The sequence below is a fragment of the Homalodisca vitripennis genome, chromosome 7, assembly GCF_021130785.1.
Source record: "Homalodisca vitripennis isolate AUS2020 chromosome 7, UT_GWSS_2.1, whole genome shotgun sequence".
In the NCBI taxonomy this organism is placed as follows: domain Eukaryota; kingdom Metazoa; phylum Arthropoda; class Insecta; order Hemiptera; family Cicadellidae; genus Homalodisca; species Homalodisca vitripennis.
In genome coordinates this window covers 19,161,632-19,186,158 of record NC_060213.1, presented here as the reverse complement: position 1 = coordinate 19,186,158, position 24,527 = coordinate 19,161,632, and the positions used below count along the sequence as shown (strand labels likewise).

Genomic DNA, 24,527 nt, shown 5'->3' with positions numbered 1-24,527 from the left:
TTTTGTTTTATTGTGTTGGGGGAAAGTAGGATATGATGTAATATTTATTTGGATGATAAAATCTGTAGAACATTTTTTAATTAAGACGTTATACAATTTTTATGTATTAATTATTTTACCTGTTGATCTTAATACATTTCTTTGCAACCTTTTTATTATTCCCTATGTAAGTAGGAACAAGATAACTTAGGCCTACCAAGTTTCAAAAAAGTAAATATCTTTAATACTGATAACTTTTCTTACATATTAGTGCAAATTATTGAAAATCTGTACTCGCATAAAAGTTGACCCTCATATTTGCCAAAATAGCTTTTACCATCTGTAAAAAATCAAATCAAGATAGGTAATCTATGTTTATTTGACTTATTGTATATAAAATGAGACTATAAGTACAATGTCATATCTCAACATTTAGTAATAGAATAATAAATATTTCGGAAATACCGGCCGGCCGATCACGTTGGCTCTTGGCACTCAAAGGGTTAATAGTACAAAATATCTCAAAATTTGATCTCAACTCTGTGTGTTGAAACGGAGTTATGAAACGCGGTGAATTAAAATTTGTGCCGGCAGGAGACATAAGGACAAAAAACACTATTTATCGCCTGGTAATAATTTATTACTATAAGTTTTGTTAAGTGATATTTATATTTTGACAATACCTAGACTGCTCAACTAAATAATGTTATGGATAACATTTTTATGATTCGAAGGAAAAAAATAAGTGCTTACCACCTCCAAAGGAGTAGATTAAAGAATAAATAAGACTTAAAATTGCATTTCAATCAAAAGTGATAATAAAATACAGAGTGTATTTAAAAAGGTAAAGTTGACTGTTATATAATAAAATAACTGTGATTTTCAAAATTGATTTTCAAGTGAACCAATAAATAGCAATGACTCCCATTTTAAAAGTTTTGTCAGATTGCCGTTTAAAAGATACCAATTCTACCCATGATAAAATTACCTTGTACATCGGTAAATTACTAAGAAGCACACAGTACAGGAGTATAGTACAATATTCAGTGGTAAATTATTTGGCTGGAATTGTACAACATGGTTATAATTTACACAGGTATCAGTTTGGAGTACATTACAATATAGTTAGTTAACATTAATTATGTTTCATATCAAATTTTGTATCCACTCAGCAGCTTTTGAAAACTGTTGAGATAAGATTCAAAAGCCGAAAACCGTTGTAGCCAAAACATTTTTGTTTGTTAGCAAGATAACAATTAATCATTTAATGTCCTGTTGAATTTGTTATCTAAACACTTTTTAGACGATAAGAACTCTAACAAGGAGGAGTGTTTGGTCTGAAAGTTCGTTACGTAAATGACCTTGAAAACGATCAAAAGTTGTGCGCAGAGTCTCGTGTGTACATTCCTCGGTGAGTGGCGACACAATTACAATGGCACAGGATAACCTTACAGCTGTTCTCTACAAGATAAACGACATCCGTCTGGTTAGTAGTACAGTACTGAGTTCAGGAGATTGATATGATATGAGTTATATTGTAATGATTTTGAATCAATGTATTTACAGAATGAATTACACAGTGAAATATGGAAAATTAGGTTAAATAAGTAAATTGACAAAGTGATCAGAATCCTTTTTGATTTTCCTCCTAGTACTTATTTTTACTATTTATTGGTGGTAAATTATGTGCTTTTTTATGTAGGTTGTATAGTGATAATGAAATTCAATTAGTTTACTAACCAAACAAACATTACAATATGAAATGACATTACATGAAAAATTACTAGTTTAATATAAACTATACATATTTTTATAAATAGAAAGTGATTTTTTAACTTGCACAAGTGTTAAAGGTTCTCCCAAATTTTAATTTATGTAAACTTATTGCAGTTGTTTCTATACTGAAAACGCTATTTGGTAAATGTATTGAAACTAACCTCTTAAAACAGTTGATCCATCTATAGATACACACATACTTACAACAAATAAATGATGAGAGAGTTCAGAAAATTATCTGATGATTTCTAAAATACATAAATAGGATAATTATGTAAATGGGTAGGGTACGATAAGCGGACCTGGTTTTTTATATCGAAATTGGCAAACGATATTACTTAATCATAACCATCGAAATAATCAATCAATACTGATTTGAACAATTAACTTAAATAATATATATCAACAGCTGTTAACACATTCAAATAATACACGTAGGGTAATATTTCAATTTTACATAACTTAAGTAACATTATTGATTATTAAAAATAACAGTCAATTAGCCTAAAAAAAACTACACGGCATTGCTTTGAAAGATGATAAGATATGTTTTTCATGGCTTCAATATGTTGGACTCATAATGAAAAACTTATGTGAATTTTGTGCGAAAGAAACAACTGTAACTGTGAGAGGAGTAAATATGGTCGTCTTCAGTTTTCTAAATTCATATTTTAATTTAAAACATATGATTGTCATTGAGGACTATAGATACTTTTATATCGATTGATAGTCTAGGATTTGAGATGCGAATATTAGGTACCGATGATTACATTCTTCGATATAAAAAACCGGGTCCGCTTATTGTATCCTTCCCATGTAAATTACTACAGTTTTTGCCACACATGTATGCATACACAGGGTGGTTCAGGCAATGTTATCAATATTTGTTTGTTTTTAAGGGTGTAGTATGATAAGTGGACTAGGTTTTTATATTACTTATTACAATCATTGATACATTATATATCGAAAAAAAAGAACTATCATTAGATAATAACATATCTAAAATACTAAATTAAAGTCACATGTTTCAAATTAATAGAAATATTTTAAGTAAACACTTACGTAATGTCATAAATAATAAAGGAACCATAACAGTTAATCAAATGATAATATTAAGACAGGTGGCAGGAAAAATGCCATTTAAATAATAAAGAAAATGGAACAAGAAAACAAACATCTTGAAACTGAAAAAGACTCAGTAAATAATCTTTTTAATTGTTATTTTGATTAGTTTTCTAAAGTGAACTATCTTTTTTATTTAAAAGATGTTACTTATAGAACAAATTGTGTTTAGAAGGGTAGGGTACGATAAGCAGACCCGGTTTTTTATATCGAAATTGACAAACGATATTACTCAATCATAACAATCGATACAATCAATCGATACTAATTAATTACTTTGAATAATTAACATAAATAATCTATTTTTATATACAGCTGTAAACACTTTCAAGTAATACACGTAAGGTAATATTTCAATTTTACATAAGTAACATTTGATTATTAAGAATGTCAGTCAATTTTAGAAAACATTGCTTTGAAAGATGATAATACATGTTTTTCGTGGTTTCACATGTAGGACTCGTACCACCGAAAAACCCATTATGTGAAATTTGTGGGAAAGAAACAAATGTAACTGTGAGAGGAGTAGCCTAAATATGGTCGTCTTAAGTTTTCCTAATTTTGGTTATAATAATTTGTTTCATCACTGTTGATATTAAATTCACATTTAAATTTAAAACATAATATGTTTGTTGTTGAGGACTACAGACACTTTTATATCGATTGATAGTCTAGGATTTGAGATGCGAATATTAGGTATCGATGATTACATTCTTCGATATAAAAAAACCGGGTCCACTTATCGTACCCTACCCGTTTAGAATATGAAAACGTGTATGGGTACAGATGATTTAGTTATTATTGAAATGAATTACTATTGGTTGATTATATCGATATGTATAATAATTAAATACTGTTCGATAATTTCAATATAAAAACCGTGTCCGCTTATCGTACCCTACCCATTTTTAATGTGCCTTGTTTTTTGTCTGTATGTGTTTTTCTAAAAATTTTTGTCGGTACTTTGGGATTATACCGACCACACCAGTATGAAGAACACAAAAATATAAATTTATAGAAACAAACATGATAGAACGAAAAAACAACTCTTTAATTACAAAATTACAAACTTACAAGCATTTCCAGGCATTGTGATCGGTATTGTTGTTGATGTCATCTTATCTTTCTCAAGAATCCCGATTACGACAGGCCACGCGGCATTACATGATTTGCACGGTACATAATTGCCTTTTCATTACAATTCAATTTATATTTCTGATCAGATCCTCTAGAATTTGATATTTTACTGATAGGTACTATCTCGAGGGATGTTTTTCTTTCTTTGACGTCAGCGCGAAGGCATGGCACTCGCATTTTGGGTGGCGGAGTGTGATCAAGAATAAAAACAAGTTTTGAGTGTTTTTTCAATAAAGAGTTTAGTTTTAGTTTGATCATGTTTGTTTTTATCGAATTTTTGTGTTTGGAGAAATGTAGAGGTAAAACACGGAAGTACAACAAAGCGACGCACCAGCTGAATGGGCGGCGAGACTCTGCAATCACGTTATCTACTAGACCGCTTGACTTTGACCTCTGTCTGAGGATGGGGAGGGGTTTGCGATAAGACGATTCCTGTTTTATATTGACGAAATATTGTTCTACGCTAATCTAGTAATCAGTAGAAGCAAAATGTCAAATAACGATTCATGTCTGGGTGTGGTCGGTATAATCCCAAAGTACCGTTTTTTATTCCCTGGTATATTTGTAGATAATTAATATGAATATCATTTTTATTTTGTAGGTCTATGCATTTTTATTTCGTAATTGTCACATGACATTATCAGTTGACTGCTGCCAGTCAGTGCTCGATCTTTCACTGTTTATTCTTTATGCTTCAGTGTAATCGTATTATTGTATGCTGGATTATTCTTCATTGTTTTACTTTGTGGTTGTAAATATTAGTAGTTTTAGTTGTAACATGCTTAGCTATTGTGTGTAGTTGTTACAATGACTAAACGTTTGCGATCTCATGTGAGTGAAATTGACCGACAGTTCAATGACGATCTTGCATTATCTGATAGTGATTTGGAGGTTAGTGACAATGAAGATGCTGATATTGGTTTTGATGAAGATGAATTAGAATCATCATTTGACGATGATACCGATGATGATCCCACTTGTGAATCTGAAACACCAAGACGGATTCCCACAGGTAGGCCTAGGCCTAATACAAACACAAGTACTAAGGAACAGACCCGACCTAAAGGTCAAGGTAGGCCTGTATTTAGCTCAAGTGACTCTGAAGATGACTCTAATGACCTAATCAATGCTAATCAACCACAGCCTAATAATCAACATCAGTATGTTTGGGAAAAAATTAATAATAACACTTCAACTAGGCCACTAAAACATAACTTTCAATACATGGAATGTTCTGGTCCCAAACATTGCCCACCTTTGAATGCTAGTGCAGTTGATTATTTCAACCTTTTTTTTACTCATTCACTTTTATCATTATTCTCTAGGGAAACAAACAGATATAGTGAACAGTTATTAGCCAAACAAGACCAACTTTCACCACATAGCCGGTTGAGAGCTTGGGTACCAACAACAGTACTTGAAATAAAAGCTTTCATTATAACTATTTTAAATATGGGCCTCATTCAAAAGCCAACAATGAAGTCGTATTGGACGGATTGTACTAATCAGTCAACTCCCTGGTTCAAAAGAATGTTCACGAGAAATCGTTTTGAAGTGTTGCTAAGTTGCTTCCACATGGTTGATAACACAAGACTACCTAAATCTAATGAACCTAATTATGACCCATCACAAAAATTTCAACCCATTATTGACCACTGCAATCAAACTTTCCCACATTTTTATGTGCCTCATGAACAGTTATCAATTGATGAAAGTATAATTGGCACAAAATGCCAAACAAAAATGATGCAGTATCTGCCCAACAAGCACCACAATAGGTGGGGCATAAAACTGTGGGTCTTGTGCGACTCTGTGACTAATTACTGTCTCAGTTTTTACTGCTACAAAGGAAAAAGTGCAAATCCTCAAGAACAAAATGAAGTGAAGGAAAAAGGGTTAGCCCATGTTGTTGTATCAAAACTTTTAGCTATAGGCAATTATCTAGGTAAAGGTTTTCATTTATTTACAGACAATTTTTACACCAGTGTTCCCCTAATGGATTGGTTATATAAAAACAAAACCTTTATGACTGGTACTGTAAAAAGGGACAGGAAACACTTACCAAATGAGATAAAAACGAAAATTGATGTAGGTTGTTCTGTATACTATCAAGAAAAGAACACATCCCTTGTTGCCTTAGGCTATAGGCAAACAAGGTCACAGAAAAATCCTGTATTGTTACTTTCTTCAAAACCACAGATAAGTGATGTACATTCTGAAAGAAGGCGTCATGGAAGAGTTACATCAGAAAAAAAACCTGCTATTGTAGAAAGTTACTGTAAGTACATGGGTGGAATTGATACGCTTGATATGATGCTTTATACTTATCTAGACGGGCGACGCTCAATGAAATATTGGCGGAAAGCTACATTTAATATATTTTCAAGAATGGTTTTGAACTCGTATATCTTGTATAAAACAAATTGTAAAATAAATAATGTCAGACCCATTGAAAGATACCCTTTCATTGCAAGTATTGTTGCCAGTGTAACTGAAGAATGGCTAGGAGAGCAGCATCTACATGAAGCAGCATCAAGTAACCAAGCTTTAGGTGTAGTTACTCTACCTGGGACTAATCAGAAGACATGTTGGGTATGCACCCCTAAAGGAAAAGATTACAAAACTGGAAGAAAACGATCCAGAACAGTTTGTGTTCGGTGCAATGAAGGCTGTCATGGCACTTGTTTTGCCAAGCACATTTGTAAATAGAAAAAGTGTAAATAAATTTCAAATAAAATTGTGTAAATATTTTTTTGTAAATAGTGTTTTTTAACTGTATTGAAACTGTTATGCATCCTACAATGATCTGTTTACCGGTACATCCATAATGTGAGTATTTATTTTAAGTTTCTTGCAATGTAAGAGTCAGTTGCTTTAAGACTTATAAAATGTTGCGAAGTACAACTATGCGTATTTCTACAAAATGTGTCATAGAAAAGTTATTAATGAGAGAAATTATTCTATATGAGTAATTTGGTGCAACTTTTAGGTCATTGTCTAATTTGTATGAAAACTTATAAATTTTAATGTAAGAGACTGCAAAATCGCCAATTTTAGTCTAACACTTTTGACTAGTCACAAGGGGATATGAGATGTGAAAAAATGATGCAACATTTCATATTTTCTCCTGGCCCTGAAAGGGTTAAAAACATAGAACAAACTGTATGATTTTTTTACCTTATTTTATTTGTCTATTCGTATAATTATTGTTTTAATTATACCTTTCAAGATGGTGGCTGATGAAAACCTTCAACTTAATAAAAGTTTTGTACAAGAGAATAAATATCCTTACTAAATTAATTACAAATGCAATAACACCTTGTTGACAGACAATGAGAAAATTATTTCAATATTTTACTTAATTTACGTTTTGAAACAATTTACTGTATTGAAGAACATACTTTTTAAAAGATACTAAGATGAAGGATCGATAATTAAAGATTGAAAAACAATATTTAACAGATTTAGATTATAATATTTTTATAGGATTTGAATTAAATATTATATGTGTGCAACTCATATCTATTGTTAAAGTTACCTGTAAGAAAATGTATAGGCCCATACACTAAAAATATTGATAAAAATCCAGTAAATAATTATAATTACAGATTTTTTCACTTTCATTACGCACAAGTATCATCCTTGTAGAATAACATCCCTACACCATACATTTTGAAATATTGTAGTTTTGAGCTATCTAGTAGCAAAAAAAAAAAAATTAAATTAAAATAAACCAGTAATTATAATTATGTTCCGGAAAAGTATTCAACATGGTATATAATTGGGTGAACTCTGACAATAATAAATACAAAATACCTAATATTCTAAACGTAATTAATATAATTGAGGTAATTACTATCAGTTTATAATGAATTACGACTCCTAAGAAAAAAAGATTTGCGATAGTAGCGCAGTCTACACTTTACGAAACATAATTAGCTTAATCAAAGGAAGTTTCTGCCATACAATCTGCATACGGATGCAAGGTCTACTTTCTGTATAGAGAAAGCTATGGTATATACTTTTAATAGGTGTACTTAGTAATTTTGTCACCTATTGAAATTACTGCAAAAAATTTACAATTTTTTCATTGGTTCTAGGAACAAAGGCCTATACCCGTACCAAAAGATGATGGTAAGTTTAACAAGTAATAATGAATAATGAATATTTTACTGTTATCAACACTTTACAAGTTATGAACGTTATTTACAAATAAATCATGCATTTTATAAATATTTGTTTACAGAACTACATTAAATAGTATTTGTCAAACAATAATGTTCTGTTTTAAATATTTTATATTTTGCTAGGATAATTTATGAATTAATCATTAGAATAAAATGGATTAGAGATGGACTAGGTGTATAATTTGTTTTAGATGATTTAAAGAAAACAAATTCACTAATTGAGACAGGTTATTGTAAAATCTTAAACCTGGGACTACATGGCTACAATGGGGCTTAGACAATCTACAAAAAGGCAGATCTAATACATATTTGCTTCAAGTGGAGTAATCATAAACTTTAATTTTTTATGTAAAATTACTTAAATTTTGAAAAATATAAACAACGACATTAAAATGTACAAATTATAGACTGTGAAGTATTGAATTTTATAAACAAAAGGTTACATCATGCATACCAAGGAGAACTGACAAGTAGTTTAATATTCTTTTTGTAAGGAGACTACTTTTTGTTTTTGAGGAACTATAATACAAATTTGCAATTTCTGACATTGATCGAAAAAACTCAAATTATGAATTATTACATATTTTGGAGGAACAAAATTCAATACTTTTTAAAAAGGAAAACAGTTTGATACATTTTTTGCATCTCTTAGTAACATTGTGTGCCAGGTGGAGTTTCGATCTAACATCATTCTTAAATATTTAACTTCACCAGACTGCTGTATATTTTCAAGTATGTATTTAGTTTAAATAAAATATAACTTTTTTTCATGGTTAAAGTAGAACAAATTTTGAAACTAGTTTGAATCATCTTGAAAAGTGGATTTTACCGAGTTGATTTTATTAACATTAGAGTTAACTGACAGCAGAACTGTATCGTCTGCATTCATAAAAGAATGGATGTAAGATTAGCTGGCAAATAGATTTCTCTTAATGAAAAGTAAAGGGCCAAGGATTGATCCTTGGGGGACAACATAAAACTACTGAAAGATGATCACTCACCCTCCACACTAACAATTTATCTACAATTTTGTAAATAGCTTCTAAATAAATTCAATTAATTTCCAATGATGCCATAGTTTTCTAATTTTTAAGAAGTAGGACAGAATTAATACAGCCAAAGGCTCCACTAAGATCGGTAAACTTACTCCATGCAAAACATTGTTTGTAGCAACATATTTTGTTGATTAGTGCATTTGTGGCATCTAGTGCAGAATAAATGTTACGGAATCCAAACTGAAAATTGTGAAGAATAATTTATTGTCGATATAAAAAACGTATACATGGTATGTATATATTATGAATATTTGACATTAATTGCTGCATTGACTATTATCTGAAACACATTGTACGGAACTGTGCAGAAGTGCTTCTCCAGATGGGATGTGTTGGGATCTGCGGCTCAGATATACACTACTGGGTCCATGGCAGGTGTGCAGACTTTATCCTCAAGGCCCCCATGATCATGGGGCATGAAGCAAGTGGCACTGTCACTAAAGTGGGCAAAAACGTGAAACACTTGAAACCAGGTAACCTATTCACGAATAGAACTCCGTTTTTCAATGATAGTTTCCTTAAAGAATGTTTATTTTCTTAGAAATGGATAAGTACCCCTGTAAATTAATGCTAATTATTGAAACGCATAAAAATGACTTTTAAACAATTTTTTGTTTTAAAGAAGAAACTTTAAAAGTCCAATGGCCAATGGCGCAGTGTAGTGGGTACGGCGGTTATCGCAAGATAACCAGATCAAGCAACGCCGAGCGTGGTTGCTGCTTGGACAGGTGACCGCTGAGCGATCCTGTCCTTGCAAGCGGCCCGCCTGCCCGGCCATTGGTGGTGGTTCGGAAGTCACCTTTAAGCCGTTGGTCCCCAGGTTAAGTGTTAGAGAGGGCTTCTTAGCCCTAACTTCGCCTGGTAAAATAAGACATTCTTTACTTTTACTTTTACTTTTTTAAAAGTCAAAAATGTTACATACAGTAAAGAAAGTAATGTTTGAGTAACTTTTCTGCAGTTAAAAATGCTGAATTTGCCTAATATGCTACATGTTTGTAGAAGTAAACATTTTTTTAATAAACACTGAAGTGGAAAAGGATAATAAAAAGATATTTAATCAAAATTTCATCCCTCACCAACACGAATTAAACTGAATATATTTAAAATCTGTTAAGTATCAGAAGCAATCTATTTTTTAGTATGTTGTATTCATTCATGAATTTTCTTATTAGTATTGTAATTCATTGGAAATCAGTGTTTAAACTGATAAATGTAAATATTGGTTTGTAAAAAAGTGGGACACCTTGAACAATCTGTTGATTTTCTCAGTAATCAAATGATAATTTCAATCTTGCTTTCATTTAAAACAGTAGAAATTCATACAGAATTATTTATGATAAGGCCACTATCATCACTGACTAAATTTATGATCCTTGTCCTCTTTTAGAAGAGTAATATAGTGTGTGGGAAGGATGCTGGTCAAAAATATTTGTTGGAAATTAGAATAAAATAGGGTAGTTATTGAATATTAATCTAAATTGTTGTATTTAGGGTTAAGGAAATAGTTTTCTTCATTGTACAGGCCAAGGAAATGCATATTATATGAAAATGCTAGAGCAGATATATATTATAACAGAGGTTTGATGTTTGTAACATATAAAATATGAACACACTTACGTGATAGTCAAGACTCAAGTACGATCCAAAGATTAAGGAACTAACTCTTTTTTTTGAACAAATGAAATCTTATTGGTTGTTAGAGAGTGGTTCTTGGTTCTTGACAACATCGGTTCTTTTACATGAGATACAAAATTATACACTTCTAGAACAGTATAACCTTGTAGACGCAGTAATTAACCTTTCCTTATCTTATAAATAAACATTAATCGCAAAATGTTTCTAAGCACTAATCTAAAATTTTCTGGACCAATTCAACTAATTCTTTTTGTAAAATATTTGTTTGAATTCGAGGAAGATTTAGATGAAGAGGATTAGTAAAGTTATCAGGAGTATTTTGTAGTTTTGACAAAATGGAAGTATATATGTTTCATAATCCAAATTCATCTAACCCCAAACAGCTGTTGACACTTCCAGTTAAAGTTTGACAAATTGGTTGAAACGTCTGTTTACATTTAAATGTTATAAAACTTAATATAGTACAATACTTGATCAGTAGCGTAATGCAGATAGCAAATACAAATTTAATATCCAACTTTTCATCCAGATTGCACCAGTGACGAATTTAAAACATCTAATGCATTGTAAATTTTATTTGAACACTGTTATGAAACCAATCTTAATGAACAAATCTGTGAATGTTTTCACATACGGTACTCCAAACTGGTGGGCCTCCTTGACATTGTGATATGCCATTTTAACAGTGGCTTAAGGGAAACCAAACATACAAACACTAACATGTCTCAACGATTAATTTTTTCCAAACTACAGACCGTAAAACAGGGATTCAAAACGTAAAACCATATGAACAATTATTTTGGAAAATTGCATGAACTTAATAAGGGTGATCCCCTTATACCGGAAACAGATCGAATTGGCCCCTACACCATAATTACCTTCTCAGTTCTATGTATGTATATTTCCTTCATCTAGAAACAATGCAAACTTAACTACGGCACTAGAAATACCTTAGACCGATAGTATATTACAAGAGCCGGTAGTAGTCCTTTTTTGACCAAAGTAGATTTCCGAGAGCTGCATACGTGTATAGTTTTTAGATCGAGGATATAAGGCAAACTCATCTGTGGTACCGTAAGTTATTTTATACAATCGGAAGTAGAGGCCATTTAACCAAATTAGGCTTCTCAGACTTATGCGTGTATATATTCTTTCTTCGTTGAGACAAGGCAAACTACTATGGCACTGGAATTACCTTAGACCATAATAACATGACAAGGGCTAGAAGTAAACGCTTTTTGACCGAAGTAAGTTTCCGACACCTATGATTTGTATTTTCTTGATCGGTGTAACAAGGCAGACTCATCTGTGATGTTGGAAGTTAATTTGAACCAGAAATGCTCCTACTCATGCAAAACATGAGTCAGGTTAATCTCTTATACTCTAAACCATGAACACTTAAATAGTATATATACCTGATGTATGCCTACTTACGTTTGAAAAATTTTATAGGACCCCATTCTAAGTGCTTTTACTAACTTTGATTATGAAAATTGCATGTAAAGCCATTAGTAACAGCTATTTCAGTATAAATGCTTTTTCAGATCTAAAAGTTAATTATTTTAAGCAAATAAAATCAAACAATGTAAGTATCGATATAGAAACCCATATTGAATGAATCACTGTTTAATACTTCTTCTATAATAACTTGCAAAATAAAGATAAGGATTCATTTTCTAAAAATAATCATATTACAAGAAAGATGATCTATTGAGGGGCAAAGCTTATTAAGTTCTCACTATCAGCTAATTAATTTGATAACCCCAAAGTTGCGCTTATCAAGGCACTTGTTGTGTTGTGCTAAGAGTATTGATAAGATAACCCGGAATTGCAAGATCATAATGTAATGTAGATAAACTTTTGTTGTAAACAATATGAGATAATACAAAAACATGAAAACTTTTGAGTTTTTACTTTGATAATTTTATTCTTAGGTCCAGCTGTTGATTAATGAGGGGAAAAAACAATTGGATATCGCACGTTTCAATTGTTTCCCTGTATATGAGGGATTTGGTATTGCAAAGAAAGATGTTCTGATGCTATGATCTGAAAAATTTGGGTTTTAGTACAGTGAAACCTCAATAGCATGAATTTTATCTGTAACATGAAATTCTCAATATCTCGAAAGTTTTTATCCTCTTGAAATTCTATAGAAGAGAAAGTAGATATTTCCAAAGAGTTTAATATTGCTCCTATAGTACTTGTCCACAATTATTATGAAAGAGGACTATCTAAGAGGTGTAAAAGGGTGAAATCTAGTGAACTTTTTAAAATTGAAGAATGCGTTTGGAAATGGTTAAAACAGTGTTGGAACAAGAATGTGGCAATCGTCTGACCAGTACTTCAAAAAAAGCAAAACAATTCACAGAAAATCTTGGCCACGAATGTTTAACATTGCTGCATATGATACGTTAGGATAGCCTAACACACAACTACAAAGTAAGGTTAATGTGAAATGTAGTTATACTGTTTTTCCCCCCCCCCATTATAACGAGTTGTGTGCTCTTAAACCAGATCTTATTTTTATACTGTAGCTATCCATTGTGTTACTTAGATGGAAACAGGCTACTTCAGTTTTTATATTCAGTTTTTTTACTTGAACTGTCTCTCAGAAATTTTAAAAGCTCATAAAGTTAGAAAACATTGCATTTCAATTCTGGGTAAAATGCAAAAGTGAAACTACGTCAAAGAGAATTATAAGTGATTAGATTTTGAGGAAGTTCACCTTACTAGTCACTTTTTAAATAAACAAGTAAGTGACTTATAAATAAATATAAAGCTCTGATTAACCATTATTAAATTATTGTAAAATAAATTTCATTATTACTTTTCATAGTTTTGGCCGTTTTGGTACTCCATGGAATAGACGATTCTTGTTGTTCCACTGTCAGTTTGCCTTTATTTTTAAGAGCTCTTCACCAACCTGCTTATTTATACCTAAAAATTATCTTCACGCCTCGACCAAATTTTTAAGTTTTAGGAATTTTGATTAAACTTTCATCTTTAATAATTCACACATTGTGATGGACAGTGAAGGTGTTAAATGGCTAAAGATGACCTAAACCACATCTACAACAAAATAATCTTTAAAAAATTTAATTTTGATTTTTGTAAAATCGTAGTTGATTCCAAAGATATAGTCACTATTCTCTGGTAATATGGACTGGTGAAATGCAATTTCTAATGCCTAATTTTGGCACCTTCTATTATATATTGCATCTGTATAATAGGTATAGGATAGTGTGCTTATAAATTCCGGTTGGGTTTCTGCATTCAAAGTAAGAATAGAGTTTTATGTTTATTATGAAATAAGAATGAACAAAATTTATATTTTAAAAGGAAAAGCTGTATTAGAATGACTGTACCAGGTGACAGGGTAGCAGTAGAGCCTGGCGTGCCGTGCCGGCTGTGCCGGTACTGCAAGGAGGGACGGTACAACCTGTGCTACGACATGGTCTTCTGTGCCACCCCACCAGTCGACGGCAACCTCTCCCGATACTACACTCATGCAGCTGACTTTTGCTTCAAGTTGGTTTCAACGCTTTTCTGTTCTTTTCGTAATAACATACTCTACATTTTATTCTATATATATATATATTTAACCCTTCGCATGCCGCTAATAAATCTGTTGATTTCCCTACAACGCCAAGACATAGATAAAATCTATTTTTCTTTAAGTTCAAAGCTAATTTTTTATTATAAATATGCTATAAGAGTTAAATTCTAAAAATATTAAACATGGAATTTTAGTTAAGATTAGCATATTTATTGATAAAAATCTAAAAATAACAGTTTACTATACTGTGAATTTGATCTAATTCAAATTCTTGGTACAAACTAATAAAATAGATAAATTATATAAAATACTAGTTATTAGAGCATTTCCTTAGCTAAGGTTTTACAGATAAAGTCTATCATCTGGGCAGATAACAGATATATTTGGTTATAGCTCTGTAGGATGCACAAAATGGAGCAAGCGCTAGACAAAGTGCACCCCCATCCCTCTGCTGTGGAGTGAATGTCATCTATAAATACTTCCTTTTTAACCGTGATAAGCACTAAACATGCACCTGCGATTTCGAAGATCTTTTCTGAACTAAAAATCTTTCTAAGAGACACAATGTGTAATATCGGATATACTTATGTTTGGCGTTTTGGTCAAGTCTACTATTCTGATATATCCATCTACGGCATGGGAAGGGTTAAATGTTTCACAATGTGGGTGTTACAGTAGCTAAGTAGCAATTTTTAAGGATTATAACAAGTAACGTCCTAGTTCTTGTGCTAGCAGCTCAGAAAAAGTAGTAATTGGCTGAGCGTCAGCGAAAAAATTTCATTTCTGTCCGTGACCGATATGTTGAGAAAAGTGCACAAATCTTCATTTCATTACAAGAAACATTGAATTTGATGATGGTACATGTCATTCTATGGGATTTTGATGAGCGTTAGGGAACATTTTTATATTGGTCTTTTAGGTAACCATGATGGCAACTATCATCACGTCTTGAATTTGAAGCGCCCGACGCCGGGTTAAAACAAGTTTTGTAAATAAATTTTAAAATTATTTATTTAATAAAAATTAATTTATTTACAAATATGTCATATATTTTCAAATTTGAACTAAGCCAATAAATAAGATTGGTCCTAAACATGTTCCTTGTGCAACCTCAATTTAAATCAAAAAGAGGTCTTGCATGCTAACCTGGATGTATAGTGATGCTGTTTATTAAAAAAGAAGAAACAAACCAAAGAAAACATTATTTAATTAAAATATAAAGTATAAACTTTGTTGATTTTCAATAAAGCTTCATGTTCTGTTGCAGACTCCCAGATCATGTGTCACTGGAGGAAGCTGCACTATTGGAACCACTCTCTGTAGGGGTCCATGCCTGTAAGAGGGCTGGAGTTACTCTCGGTTCTACAGTTCTCATCACTGGAGCTGGACCTATCGGGTTGGTAACTCTGCTCACTGCCAAGGCAATGGGAGCTAGCCACTGTATCGTTACAGGTAACAGCAGTCTTCTGTTTCATGTACTTCAGTACATAAAATTGGTGTAAATAATTTCTAAAATGGTTTAACCTTTATTTGAGTGTGAGATGCCTCCATTGCTTGTATGATTTATTATTGCTTGAATGTGTATAAAAAATTCAATCTACTTTTTAATAATTATTTTATTTTTCTTTCGTTAAGAATAGAAATTAATTTGAAACTTGAGAATTGTAAGTTTTATGATTTTACAATGCTTCAAATAGGTTTAGACCATTTTCTTATAAACATAAAATGCCATACATTAAAATGTTCTCCCTGCACTCTTTCTCTGAAAACAGTTTAAAATATAATATAAATTTTATCACTCCTTCATAATTTTTAAAGTAAATATATTTTGAAACAATTCAACCAAATTGATTTGTGGAAAGGACAGAACTAGCTTCAAGTAAAAAAATGTGTACTTTAAAAATTAAAGTAATGTCACAAAGCAACAAGATTTTGTTTAGTCATAAAGAAATGTGTAATACACTAGCCATTAGCATTGTGATTATTTCTGTTTTCTGAAAATATTTGTGAGTATTTACAAAATATAAAAAACACAAATATATAATGTCACATATTTTGTTAAACCACAGTTAAGAACATATTTCTAAAATTAAATATACTGGCAAAAATAGATATTTAGTCATTGAGGAATAATGAATGTAAAAACTTTTACTCTGAACTCTCGTATAATGTTTCACCTCAAACAATAACAGTTTGCACTGGATTGACACTGATTAAAAATAAATTACGGCAGAAAATAAAATACTTATTTACATTTCCGATTTCATAAACTTGTGTAAATAGAGGAATGGAACTGTGGACCACTCCACAAAACAAAAAAACAAAATTCACAAAACATAATTTTGACAATTTTAAAATTTACCAATCCACACACTCATAAATTGTGTCAAGGGCCAGCAGTGATTTAAAACTGACAGCGCATTATTACTGGCATATTCAAGTTTTCATTTCTTTTAGATCTAACACCAAAATATTGGTATTTTCAGTGACTTTAATCTTGAGTGTCAAAAGTTAATCTTATCAAACAACCAGATGACTCGTTGGTATCGGTCAATGACACTGGTAGAGTTGTCTATTTTACCAGCAACTTCATGTGTCAAAACAAAATAAATGCCACAATGATTGGTTTACTATTTAGATTTTTGTATTTGTTTAAGACTTGGTGGAATACAGACTTGGTGTGGCTAAGGAGCTGGGAGCTGATTTCACATTGCAAGTGAAAGCTGATGCGGATGAGAAAGAAACAACAAAGAGTATCGTAAAGCTTTTGGGAGGACCTCCACAGATCACTGTGGACTGTACGGGTGTCCAGGCGTCACTGCGGTTGGCTATGGAGGTATATCTAGTCATTTTACTCAACGCAGGAATTTGAAACATATTTAAGGATGTTACTTAAATATTAATGGCTAACTGTGTGACAGGTCAAATTACGACATTTAAATATTCGCAGGGAATTAGCAGACTGTGACGTCAGTAAATCACATGTTATCGGAATTGAGATTTATTTAATTAATAACGGAGAAATATATTAAACTCTATACGGGAACAAATTTAATTAACTTAAATGAGTTAAACATAACCAAAATTCGTGTTATACAAAAGTACTAAATAAAATTACGCAGAAAAGCCAATTGTGGGATAAAATGACTTGCGTATTGATGACATCAGAAAGCACATGTTGCAAAAAATTTAAATAAAAAAGCTATAGAAAAATAATACAAAAAAAATAGAAAGACTTAAATTGATCAATTATAGTGAACGTGATAAATTTCGACGATTATTAGAAAAGAATCAAATTATATTCAATCGTGAAGACGCTGATTTGAACGGGAGAGGGGATGAGTATTGTTTGAGCCGGTATGCGTCGTTTTAGACAGAGAATCTTTCTTCTCTCTCTGGACTTGAAGCAGCGACTCATGTAGATCCTCCTGGTACAGTAGTGATGAAATATAAAACTGTACAATAGTGCATTAAAGTTGTAATCAGGGATGGGATGTTGTGTTAGTGAACAGATTATCAAAGCAAAGTGAGTAGAATTAGACAGTATAACATAAAATAAATTGACGTCAAAGTCATTTGCTTTGTCTTTCATTGAGTATCCCATCTACAAAGAAATGTGGTAAGTAAGAAAATAAGCTTAGCTTAAAGAATATTACTTTCAAAACTTATTTGATTCAAAGTGATTGATAAGAACAGTGAATATTTTGTGAACTTTATTATGATATAAACAATCATATTGATCAGAACTTTCAATAGAGTAATATTAAGTTTGAACCATAATTCAACCTACTTAAAAAACCTGAGATAAATGTAGACCCAGTGCTAGTGATATATAACGTGTAGCCTACTTTCACTAATACAAACTACACGTTCAACAACACCACAGACATTGAAGTTTGATCGTTATTTAAATACCGACTTGGAACAATATGAGTCAGCCAACAGGGGACCACAACATATGTTAAAAAGCGGTTTAAAAAACTGATCGTAAGCAAGTCGCACAACCAACGAGGGGCAGCACACTTAGAAAACTGATCGTGAGCAAATTGGCACAACAAACGGGGGACGACGAACGTAGCAAAATCGCACAGTCAACGTGGGGCCTGGATCGTAACAACATTCATAATTAATGTTCACTTTGACACAAGTTCTTTAGATTATTAGTATAACAATGTTATTTGGAAGGGTCTTTATCAATCATTGCCTTTTAAAAATAAATTAAACATGTAATTTAAAGGGCTGGTGAACTACCAATAATCAATTAAAGCTACTACTTCAAATTAAAGATGAACAAATATAATTTAACCCCCTGGATCCCGAGCATTGATTTTACATAACTCTTTATATCAACTGGAATACATAAGGTTTATATGAGAAAATATATATGTAGTTTTTCTTTAATCTCTGTTGATAGGTTTAACCCTTTGCAATCGGTCGTCGACTATAGGTCGACCGCGGCAGTTTCGCTGAACGCTTGCATGTCGACAATAGGTCGACGGGATACTGTCGCTGCTTGTTTGGCCATTTCTAACCTATTGCTGTTCGGTATTTGAGTTATTCAGTACTTTGGACTTCTATTTTGGTTACGTGAATGCTACGTCGACGATATAGGAGGCATTGGAAGTGAAAATAGAAGACCAATACAACTGACGTCTGCACTTGCGTTGTGTTTACAAATATGGCTGGTCCAAGTACAAGTTTTACTAACGATGACGAAATGTTAGATGAATTAGATTATTGTGATAGTATTTTCAGTGAAATTAGTATCCAAAATGAAAAACAGATTAGTGAAGAAGACCGTGATAGTGATTGTGAGTTGAATCATAGTGAAAATTCTTATGAAAACATTGTGGTAAATGATGGTAACCTAAACGCCGAAAGTGATGTGTTTGGATTGGAAACTTTAGGTAATGATGGGGAAGAATTTGATCAATTCGTGGATAATGTGATAGAAGTAGGACAAGGAGATGCAAATAATAGAGGTAGGCCTAGGCTACAAACTAGTAGACTAAGAGGAAGAGCTAGACATGTTACCCAAAGTAGGCCTAGGGCTGGACCAAGGCAAAATTATAATATATATAATGTCTTATATATAATATTATATAATGAATAACATGTAACTGAAGAGATCCTAGTGCCTTTTCACCTGTATTCATGTAATTTTGGTTTATTACCTATGTATAAAAAAATAAAAATTATGTTTTTATATTTTTATACTTCTTTTTTATATTTTTTAAATGTTACTTAAAGTTATAAAAAAAATACTATAAAATAATGTAAATATTCTTTTTAGATTATTTACATTGATATATAAAGAGAAAAAATAAAAAAGTTTCAGAAAAAGGGATTTAAAAATTGCATTTGTGTATTGTCAAAGAACTGTAAACTAACAGAAATTAAATATGACCTGAGGACAGTCGAAGCAATTTTTTATTGAGACCTCAAAGGGTTAACACAAAAGTGTTCTTTGAGGTACCTAACCTATCTTTGGAGTTTTCTGACTGGTTCTTGATTTGATAACTACTATTCTAAGTGTTTAAACTTATTTTTGCTTTATACAAATGAAGAAAGGGGGGTAATATAAATTTCTTACACTATGAAAAATATTTATAAACAAAATCTGTTTATTTCTAAAATGATCTATTGGCATTAATGGACTTGAACAAAGGTGAAGGAAACAGGATTTTTCCGGACATTTACCATTGTTGAGTGAAAAAAAATTCAGTAACATTACGTTTCGAGATCTGCAATCTGATCTCTTCTTCAGGTAAATAGCTAACCTAATACATAATTACATATACATATCTAGGTTAATCTAGTTTCCTTCCCAATCCTTCCATCGTCAAAAATAAACTTCAAACAGAGAATTGAACAAAGGGTTGATATTTTCAGGCAACAGCCAACGGTGGAGTGATAGTAATCGTTGGTATGGGATCTTCAGAAGTCAAGGTTCCGCTCACACCTCTTGCAGCACGAGAAGTGGACATCCGAGGAGTCTTCCGTTACTGCAATGAGTAAGTTACATTTATAGCAGTGGTTATGTCTCACCATAGAAGTAAACTTTCAACGTTTCATCCGTCATCCCACACGAGAGGACAATTTTAAGGAGAAACAATCAACACCCAGACAAAAAATGTATTGACTTTTTTGGGTATTGGGAGACCCCTCAGATAAGAGAGCCTTGTTTTATTCCCTGGCTGAAGTTTCCAACAAATCTATAATTTGCAACAAACTACTTGCAGGTTTCTGTGAATTTAAATTACTTGTTGATGAGGAATTTAGGTAAAATACTTTGAGTTCAAATTTCAGGTTTGTTTTTCTTGTTTGTACGAGAGGCTTCAACAAATCGACTCTCTGGCCAAACACCGCCTCCCATATAAGTGGTCTGTATCGGTACTAAACAATTTTAGCTTAGAAGACAAATTTTGTATGAAGTAGAACGTAAACCTCTAGTGTTTTGCCTGAGCGGCTGGATAAGTAGGTCTCGCTATGGGCACATCGGCACTACTTAATGCGTACAGGAAAGGGTTAACATGACAGTATACAGGTAAGGTATTGTCATGTAATTCTCTGGTTGTCAGACATGATGTTTCAGGGGAAATAAAAGCTAAAATTACAAGACATTTATACAGGGTGTACATAAAGTCCTGCACGGGTATAATATTTTCTGAATGATAACAGATAAATAAACAAGATTTGGTACATCAATACTACACCTAAAAATCTACTTTTTGAAGGAACTATCAGTTTTCTGTAATATCATGGGGACGTCCCGCAAGGAGTCAGAAGGAAATCTTAAATAGGAGCATAGGTCAATATGGACATCATTTTAAAGGGCTTGTCTAGCAGAGTTTAATGCCGCAAACCGCACTCAAAAAGATTGATCCAGTACAAAATGGTGGCTGTTCAAAGATTTTACTTGGTTACATTTTATTAGTAGCCATAACCCCAGTAAAGCAAAACTGCAACCAAACAAATACTGCAGCTAACCACTACATTATGCTGGTCAGTTGTACAGAAGTGAATTATGACATTAGTTATCCTCAAGGGTTATAAATTTGGTCCTAATATATTGATAACGGGGAAAACCTGATAACACTAACAATTAGAAATCTCTTATCTTTGGGTCGCAGTTAGGACTTTCCTATTAGCCAGTCTATTCATAGTAGGCTATTCTAGTTTTCTTGTTTTAGTAGTGCTGTCCATCCATTTTATCAGTAAAGTAAAGAATGTCTTATTTTACCAGGCGAAGTTAGGGCTAAGAAGCCCTCTCTAACACTTAACCTGGGGACCAACGGCTTAAAGGTGACTTCCAAACCACCACCAATGGCCGGGCAGGCGGGCCGCTTGCAAGGACAGGATCGCTCAGCGGTCACCTGTCCAAGCAGCAGCCACGCTCGGCGTTGGTACAGCTTTAGTACAAAAGAGTTTGTCGTATTGCTTGTAGTTCTTCAACTACACTATGTCGCTTGACGAACGTGAACGTATAACACTTCTTATGATGGTTGGTTGGGGAAATAACAGACGATCACACGAAGAAGCATGCCATTTATTTAATAACTACTTTCACGAGAGGCAGCCAATTTCTAGAACAACTGTAGGGAGAACTGTTCAACACTTTATGAAAACAGGAAGTGTTTCCGATCGTTATAGGTCGCTGAGATTTCTAATTGTTACTGTTATCAGGTTTTCCCCGTTATCAATATATTAGGACCAAATTTGTAACCCTTGAGGATAACTAATGTCATAATTCACTTCTGTACAACTGACCAGCATAATGTAGTAGTTAGCTGCAGTATTTGTTTGGTTGCAGTTTTGCTTTACTGGGGTTATGACTACTAATAAAATGTAACCAAGTAAAATCTTTGAACAGCCGCCATTTTGTACTGGATCAATCTTTTTGAGTGCGGTTTGCGGCATTAAACTCTGCTAGACAAGCCCTTTAAAATGATGTCCATATTGACCTATGCTCCTATTTAAGATTTCCTTCTGACTCCTTGCGGGACGTCCCCATAATATTACAGAAAACTGATAGTTCCTTCAAAAAGTAGATTTTTAGGTGTAGTATTGATGTACCAAATCTTATTTATTTATCTGGTATCGTTCAGAAAATATTATACCCGTGCAGGACTTTATGTACACCCTGTATAAGGGCAATACTATATGGACCGAAAGTCAACAGCAGAAAAGGTCGGCTGTCAGAACCTACATTCTTCTTCTTCTATGAGGCGGCCTACTGCCATGTACTTAAGCTTCAAGGGCCTTTTGCACACCCCGGAAGCACACCATGAGGCCTACCAGTCTATGATTTCAGCAGTTCCACAAACCGCAGAAAACAACCTATCAGGTCCTCCTGGGGAAATTCACCACCCTTGTCCAAACTACCAAAGATGGCATACCGTTCCCTTGCTATTGCAGGACAATCAAAGAGCAAGTGCTCGGCAGTTTCCTCCTGCTCATCACACATTCTACAGAGCAGATCTTCCTGAAGGATGCAGACTCTGTGAAGATGCTTCCTCAGGTGACCATGTCCCGTAATCAGACCTATAACCCGAGAAGACATTGATCTACTTAGTGACAGAAGGTCAGACGCCACTTTGGGGGAAGGCGACAGTAGTGCCATTCTGCTCATTCTCATGCCCGGATGCAACCTCCATCTTCTCTCATGTTCAGTGCGATCCCATTTCGAGACAGCCCCAAAGGATTCACACCTTGGAATACCGCAGTACGGTTGAGGACCCGTCGTAATTAACGCTGAGCCCCGGTTGGCCAGAGTATCAGCTCTTTCATTTCCAGGGATCCCCTCATGACCAGGAACACAATAAACAGTCGCATTGTTGATTTTGGCAAGGGAAGACTTTAAGAACATAAATTTCCATGCCGACAGACGTGTTAACAAGCAGAGAGGCAGAATATACGCCAAGCAATACATAATTTTAGCAAGCTGATTGAACTTGGGCGCGTAATGGTACCTCAGATTGTTTTGAATTGAACCACGACACAAAACATAACAGGTCTTCAATATTGTTATTTTTGTTTGGGTGTGTCATAGTTTAATCATAACATATTATGTTCGAAATGTATAAGCAATTTTAATCTTGGATTGTAGGACAAGATTTGTTTTAGCCTAATTGTTAAAAACATGTTTGAACCAACCATAATAATTTCATACATAAAAGTATCGATAAGCACAACGCTGTTGCTCATAAAAAATGTTTACAATTTGGCACAATTTTTTTTATCCCTTCTGAAAAATTGTGTTTCGACATGTTGTAAAATTAATCTCAACTATGTGTTTGCAGCTATCCGTTGGCCTTGGCGATGGTTGCTTCAGGGAAAGTGAACGTTAAGAGACTCATCACTCACAATTTCAACATTGAGCAAACTGTTGAGGCCTTCGAAACCGCAAAATCTGGCACCGGAAATCCTATCAAGGTCATGATTCACTGCAACAAGAAATAGTGAGCTGCTACACATTCCTTGGAGAAGAATAATCACTTGAATTTAAAGATATTATCTCATCCGGTTCCGTGCCGGATAATTGCAATTTTATATGCTTATAATATAATGACGGTTATAAATTAAAATGTTTTGGAAATACCAACTAATGTTAACTTTTTATATGCATTTTATATTGTCATGGATCTATACATTCCAATAATTAATTAATGATTCTATGTTATTAAACTTTTAAAATTTGTATTGACTATGTTTGAACATAAGTGTTTTTTGAAAGACAATTTTGTTAAAATATCTTCATACCATATATGTTCCTGGTATCAAGACATTTTATTATAATATATAAAGCGTGTTCCAGAATGGACACACAACTGTTATTACATCATTCCATGAGTACATGATAAGTTAAAAACTGTTGCCATAGTCTGAAATAGAAAGTAAACATTTTTTGGGTAAGTTTATAGTCCATATATACATGAATGGGCAAATGGTGAACTACTGGGGAGTAGAAAAGTATGTATGGGGAATTGACAATGATATATAACAGAACTTAATGCAGAATAAGTTTGATTTGTAATGTTGCACTGTACAAACCACTAAATAAAAACCTAAACAGGTAAA

At 32.9% G+C, this 24,527-nt stretch overlaps 1 protein-coding gene across 1 annotated transcript; it reads left to right on the top strand.

Annotated features, from left to right (window-relative positions):
- Window positions 1–1,310: 1,310 nt before the first annotated feature.
- On the top strand, window positions 1,311–24,527 carry LOC124366965 (sorbitol dehydrogenase-like). The gene is made up of 8 exons (XM_046823600.1): window positions 1,311–1,465; window positions 8,115–8,148; window positions 9,565–9,729; window positions 14,260–14,419; window positions 15,715–15,899; window positions 17,105–17,283; window positions 20,340–20,461; window positions 23,750–24,527. The coding sequence occupies exons 1-8, from the start codon at window positions 1,412–1,414 to the stop codon at window positions 23,907–23,909; spliced, it is 1,059 nt and encodes a 352-aa protein (XP_046679556.1). The 5' UTR covers window positions 1,311–1,411; the 3' UTR covers window positions 23,910–24,527.

Excerpts from the sequence above, each read along its gene's own strand:
- LOC124366965 (XM_046823600.1), top strand. The coding sequence starts at position 1,412 with ATGGCACAGGATAACCTTACAGCTGTTCTCTACAAGATAAACGACATC. Across the intron at positions 8,149-9,564 it reads ACCCGTACCAAAAGATGATG|AAGTGCTTCTCCAGATGGGA; the intron begins GTAAGTTTAACA and ends GGAACTGTGCAG. Across the intron at positions 14,420-15,714 it reads GCAGCTGACTTTTGCTTCAA|ACTCCCAGATCATGTGTCAC; the intron begins GTTGGTTTCAAC and ends GTTCTGTTGCAG.